This window comes from Limulus polyphemus, unplaced genomic scaffold, assembly GCF_000517525.1.
Source record: "Limulus polyphemus unplaced genomic scaffold, Limulus_polyphemus-2.1.2 Scaffold271, whole genome shotgun sequence".
In the NCBI taxonomy this organism is placed as follows: Eukaryota; Metazoa; Arthropoda; class Merostomata; order Xiphosura; family Limulidae; genus Limulus; species Limulus polyphemus.
The window spans coordinates 369,670-376,573 of record NW_013665881.1 but is presented as its reverse complement, the minus strand read 5'-3'; the positions used below and the strand labels follow the sequence as shown (position 1 = coordinate 376,573).

At 33.1% G+C, this 6,904-nt stretch overlaps 1 protein-coding gene across 1 annotated transcript in view; it reads right to left on the bottom strand.

Moving 5' to 3' along the window:
• LOC106456910 (hemicentin-2-like) overlaps window positions 1-6,904 on the bottom strand; it is a 165,148-nt gene that overhangs the window by 95,983 nt on the left and 62,261 nt on the right. Inside the window, exon 2 of the mRNA XM_022382691.1 lies at window positions 6,213-6,545. Coding sequence (XP_022238399.1) covers window positions 6,213-6,545 — 333 coding nt within the window. The remainder of the gene's footprint in view (window positions 1-6,212; window positions 6,546-6,904) is intronic.

Here is a 6,904-nt window from a genome sequence, read left to right as displayed (position 1 = left end):
CACATATTTCCATCACTGTTTGTTTGTTTGAAGTTACGCACAAAGCCTCACAATGGTCTATCTGTGCTCTGCCCGCCACGAGTATCGAAACCCGGTTTTTAGCGTTGTAAGTCCGCAGACGTACCGCTGTGCCACTTATTACACACGAAGAGGCTATCATCTTATCGCACTACTTGCTGACTGTTTAAAGAAACCTTAGAAGCTTAGTTGTTGTGATAACGTACAAGTTACAAGGTGGATCAGCGATAAGTTTACAGACCCACAGTGCTAAAATTCACGGTTAGACTTACTGCTTTGGATAGAGTGAAGATAGCTCTGGTATAACGTTTCGCTAAAATAGCAACGTAAGGTACAAAAACAGCAACATTCACGAAATTAAAGTACGAAATTAAACACATTTTTTAGCTACTTCCTAGTGGAATATAAAAGTTTAAAGCTATAGTTACACATCTGGAGAGACTTATTTTTTTAATAAAATTATATAACATATGTGTCTCATATTCATTCTTGAAACATTACTGAATAATATTTGATGTCCTGGAATACAAAATTTTATAAAAGTTTAAAGCTAAAGTAACACATCTGGAGAGACTTATTTTTTATATTAACATTATATAACATACGTGACTCATATTCATTCTTGAAAAATTACTGAATAATATTTGATGTCCTGGAATATAAAATTTTATAAAAGTTTAAAGCTATAGTTACGCATCTGGAGAGACTTATTTTTTATATTAACATTATATAATATACGTGTCTCATATTCATTCTTGAAAAATTACTGAATAATATTTGATGTTCTGTATTTTGCAAAGTATTAGTCTAGTTTTATTTTAAAACACTTGGTATATTTCCGTTCTATTTTCATAAATTAATTTATTTCACTCGTGTAAGTTATATATCAATACGATTTATTTCACATCATAGGAGTGTTTTAATTAGAGTTCTATTTGAACTTGCAATCACAAAGCATTCAGTTGATTTTCGAAACCCTCGGTGCGAGAACATATACGTTATTATAGTTTCAGTGATGATATTTACACACTATAAGTTATCACAGAAGAGTTTTCATGACTTCAGCCATTTTGGCTTGAGATTATAAACTAGATTACACATACAATTAGAAAGTTTAGGTGCAAATGAGCACATGAACTCTGCAGAAATAGGCAGTGGCGAGGACGCACAATCTGTTCAAGGACGTCTAATTTGCAAAATACAAATTAATCAAAATGGGCTAAATTATACATAATCTGGAGAGCTAAGATAGAATGCTTTTAGATCAATATTCATTTTAAAACAAACTTTCTACAATAAAATCATCATCTTACATGAATCAAGAAAGTTCAATTTAAAGTTTTAGTGTCAGAATAAACCGGAGTTAATGAATCGATCTTATGAGGCCAAAGACTGAATTCAGTGTCATCTTTTGAACGTGCTTCTCACTGCACGACTACAGTAAGAATTATTTCTATTTAACATTTGTTTATTAGCCTGACGTTGCTGAGAATGGTGCCTACTCGAAACGGCGTTAACTAAAAGGTTTAATTTAGAAGTACCAACCTTATTAGCCAAAGCATAGTGGCTCATAGAATTGCTCTGAGTTTTTTTCTTAATACAGACTTTGAGCTCATAGTTTCCTCTCTTGACCGATTTGAGATCTAATTGCAGCCGTGGCTATTGAGGGTTCCCTTTTGTTTATTATTGTGTGAGTGTGTTTTTTTCCACACCTGGGTAGATTAATGAGAGCTGACGTATCTCAACTATAATTACTTGTTAATCATGCTATTAACTTATATAACCTAATGTGACACAACATGTTGTATATCACAGTTGTTAATTTGTTATAATTCATTATTAGTTGAAACGCTGTTGCCAACATTAACAGATTGCACGTTTGTAACTGACAGATTCTTATTTAATTTCTTAATGAAGGGAACACTAGCGTTTGGGTTAAAGCATAATAAATGTAGGGATAAATCAGTTCGATATTTGATAAACTAAAATTAAACCCGTGAAGTATTTACTGTTATTTTAACCTCCTTTGCAAATTGCAAACGCTAATCTTGAGTGAGAACTTTACGTACCCAAAATTGATTATTCAGAACAGTTATGATATTGTAGTATATACACATAGATTTATTTAAGCACTGTAAATTTAACAGACTGCTTCCACTATGTTAAATACATGGTGCTACGCTAGTTTCTATTTACGCATAATAAATACCCCCCACCCACGAATAAAATTATATCAATACAAATTTCGTTACATTTAGTTTGTTTATTATGGATTTCGCGCAAAGCTACACGAGGGCTATCTGCGCTAGCCGTCCCTAATTTAGCATTGTAAGACTAGAGGGAAGGCAGTTAGTCATCACCACCCACCGCCAACTCTTGGGCTACTCTTTTACCAACGAATAGTGGGATTGACCTTCACATTATAACGCCCCCACGGCTGTAAAGGTGAGCATGTTTGGTGGGATGGGGATTCAAATCCGCGAGTCAAGCGCCCTAACCACCAGGTCATTCCGGCCCACTATATAGTGCCACTAGTTTGTTTCTTCTGAAACCAACCCTAACCACCTGGCCATGCCGGCCACCATATAGTGCCACTAGTTTGTTTCTTCTGAAATCACCCTAACCACCTGGCCATGCCGGCCACCATATAGTGCCACTAGTTTGTTTCTTCTGAAACCACCCTAACCACCTGGCCATGCCGGCCACCATATAGTGCCACTAGTTTGTTTCTTCTGAAACCATTTAGCCCTGCCGGCCCACCGTATATTGCTACTTTTGAAATCATCCTAACCACCTAGCCATGCCGGCCCACCGTATATTGCTACTTTTGAAACCACCCGAACCATTTAGCCATGCCGGCCCACCGTATATTGCTACTTTTGAAATCATCCAAACCACCTAGCCATGCCGGCCCACCGTATATTGCTACTTTTGAAATCATTCTAACCACCTAGCCATGCCGGGTCTTTACATTTAGTAAACAACAACTACTGCGAACATTATCAATCGCTGAACAAGAAACAAGCGTTCGACTAATACTAACGTTATTTATATTTCCGTTTTAGTATGTTTTACTTGATTTGAATAATCGGAATATTAAGAACTACATTACTAATACATGTATTCTGCTGAAGTAGAAGATTTTACAATACCTAATACTCAAATAATTACTTAGATTTAAGAATAAACTTTACAAAAAAATGGCCGTGTTGATATTTTTCGTAAAAGTCGAGAATTTTCTTTTCAAATTGATGAATGCTTCAGCTGCTGGTTATATCCTTTGATATACTTGGATGTGGTAGAATTTTCAACAAAGTAGAATATATATATATTAATACAAAACTTTTGATTATTAAATTGGAAATTATTTTCTAAGTGTTTTATATTAAGTATTGTTAAGTTCAAGAACAATAACATAAGTAAAACTTTACACAATACTATATACATCTTACGGTAAATTCGCGTCGTATTATAGGTTATTTCAATTCTACTACTTGTTATGCTTCAAAAACAAGCGTATATACATTTGTCATAATTTTGTTATACAACTGAGCATCTATTTGTACAATATGCTGATCCGGAAGAAAGTTGTGTATTGGTCTACATTGTCAGTATTGGGAGTGTAAATTATATATTTTTTTTTGTTTTTAAATGGTATATAGTGCATATAGTCGTAGTGATATTAATTCAAAATTGTTATTGAAATGTTCAACCCTCCTGGTGATTAGATAACGTTTCGATTCATCAAAATATAGTGGAATGAAACATTAACTAATCAAAAATTTATTAAACAATTAAAAATAAGAAACTCTATCGACAGAAGCAATTAAATAAATAGACCATTGAAGATGGTAAATGAACATTACTTCCTGAAGTTGGCAATCATATAACCCACAATAGTAAAGTGCCCGTGTGAACAGTGTAATGAAACGTAAGAGAAATAACGTACTATATTATCGGAATTTGATGTGGAAAATTTCAATTTCCTTTCTTTGAATGCTAGTGTATATTGACCTTGGATCTTTAAATCTAATTAAAATATGATATATTATATTTTTTAAAATGAGATTAAACATGTTATACAGAAATAAAACATATGTCGTATAATGTATCGCTTCCATACTGCGTAAAAAATTGAAAATTGTACACAACCAAGTGAACGGGCTGAAGGAAATATGTTTCTTCTAGATGGACACCCAATACCATGAACCTTTGAAATTCCAAAAGATCCTTGTTCTTCCAAAATTTCTCGTAGATTAACCATGATATCGATACATTTATGAATGTTTTAAGCTCAAGCAACCACCTGACTTATGAAACGATGAGTCTATTTTTTTTGTGTGCAGATCAATAGAGTGTTGCACAAATGTATGCGCTTGTGTGTTGATCTTTAAAATGTTCGCACAAAACTTGGGTTATTCTTGTCCGACTGAATAATGATATTCGATCTTCACTAATAAAGCGCAAAGACGGTTTCAAATTCATGAGCGCATTTTTTTCTGGAAACAAGATATGAACCATAAACCCTTGGATTTACTATTTAGGCAAGACAACAACTAGGCCACGTTCGGCTCGTGTATGTTGGAAGGAAGTCTTATGAAAGCTCTTATTCAGTGCAAACGTCGTAATTGTAAAAAAAAAAAACTCTTACATTCCTCACACAAAAAATTAATCTTCGTAAATGTCTCACTCAATTTAATGAATGCTGTATTAGCTCTGTTACTATAACTATAAACTGTCCAAGTTAGAGGGTGCAATAAACGTTTGCTTTATTGGAATAACATTAACTACTAGAACATAACATAGTAGATAAAGACATTATAACTTTGAAAAAGAATTATATGTACACTGTTTTACACTATCGAAAATCCATAGCAACTTTATGAAGAAAATCATTCCCGCATGAGTAGCATGAATGCTATTATAAAAAAGTTAAACAGATTCTGATTTTTGTTACTCTTGGCTCTTTAACGAAACGGTATATTACTAGCATATCCACAAAACTATCTCCATTTTAAAACCTATTCTCTAAACTTTGTAAGCGTTCTATCGATACATTGTAAAAATCATTATCAATATGTATATTCCTTTAAAATCTTTAGAAACGAATCTGCACACGAAGGTTATAAATATATATAATTTTGCAACATCGAAGGAAATGAAGCAAAAAGAGAAAGCTCTTCAGAACGCTGTGTTACCGAGAGTTTCTTAGTAAAGGATTATTGACACCTTTTTCATCTGCGTACATGGTTAAATCTCATTCTATTATGTTCCGAATAAGAACACTGAAAGTTAGCGTTGTGAAAATGACAGTTTTATTTTGTAGGTAATACATCTGCTTTACATAAACTAATACATCTGTAGTATTATCGATTAATATAAATAGCGCGTTATACAAATTCGTGGTTGGCTGTTTTTCTATATGGAAGTCTTTGAACAAAAAGCTTCTAAACGAGCTTTTTTTCCTAACTGACATTTAAATAGGAAATTATATAAGATAAGTCATATATATGCTTGATAAAAAGGATACAAATATCTTATATAACGTAAATGATGACCAGTTAATGTTGTATAGAATTTAGGTAAGAGAAGTCATATATATGCTTGATGAAAGGGATATAAATATCTTATATAACATAAATGGTGACCAGTTAATGACAGTCAATTTATTATTATGTTCCTATTTCCCTTTTTAGTCGAACTTATTAGTACTTATTTTCTTTATATAACTTTTGAATTAACCAGGAATTAAACCAGCATGTTAAGAACACATCTTTCTCTGCACGTGCTGCTCATCCTTATTACATGCACTTCCCAAGCTAGTATCTAGATTCATATAAACATTTTACAGCATGTTGCACACCTTAAAAAATAATACTGTAAACTTTTGTTAAGAAGGAAGCAATAATATTACGGAGATTTAATTCGTTTGCTTATATACATCAAAATACAAAGCAACCTAGTGTATAAGACAACTGAGTGATTGGTCTTTTTTTTCCCATAAGCTTTCTGCTATAAAATCAAACAACCCACTAACAAATGCTTTAATTTGAATGTTAATACATTTGAATAATCATGTAATACACGTATTACCATTCATATTAATCCCCTTCATTTCCAAATGCTATTTAAAAAAAAGAAAATTGTTGTATAGGAAAAGTATTTATGAAAATATCATATAAACGACTACTCACCAATTACGTCCAACCAGAAGCAGATATTTTCTGTACGATCGTGTTTATAATCTACACGACATCTATACTGTCCACTGTCTTCCTGTCTGATGTCTTGAATTCGAAGGACGGAAGGAATTTCATCAACATCAAAGTAGGCCCTATCACCAAGAATGTCACTTGGGAAATGCTTTGGGTGATTGTTGAGTCCATTCCTGGCATCAAGTGTATAAATGGGTGTTGAAGAATTACCCCGATACCACAAAACCAGTGCTATTCCGTCATCAGAGAGTATAGTGAAATTACAAGGAATTTCTGCTACGTCGCCCAGAAGAGCTTCATAAGAGGGCAGACCTGGTTGAAAAGACAAGTTTACACGTTTTATCTTTACCTTAAACATTATAAGAAGAACATAATATAGCCCTACTCAAAATACGTACATACTTCATATATTTATATGATAACACTAACGACTGTCTCGTTCCATTCTGAACTCTTTATAAGCTGAATATTATTAACATAAATACCCTAACGTACACTTTCAGCTGTCTGTCAATTTAATAAAGAGTAAAACTTAGGAATCTCACAGATACTCGTAATCATAGGGAAAACTTGAGCGAATCAAGGTCCAAAAAATATACCGTCGTTTAGGGATAACAGAAGTAATTATGTTTAAAACCACCTTTTTTTTTCATCTCATTCAAGAAAAACAC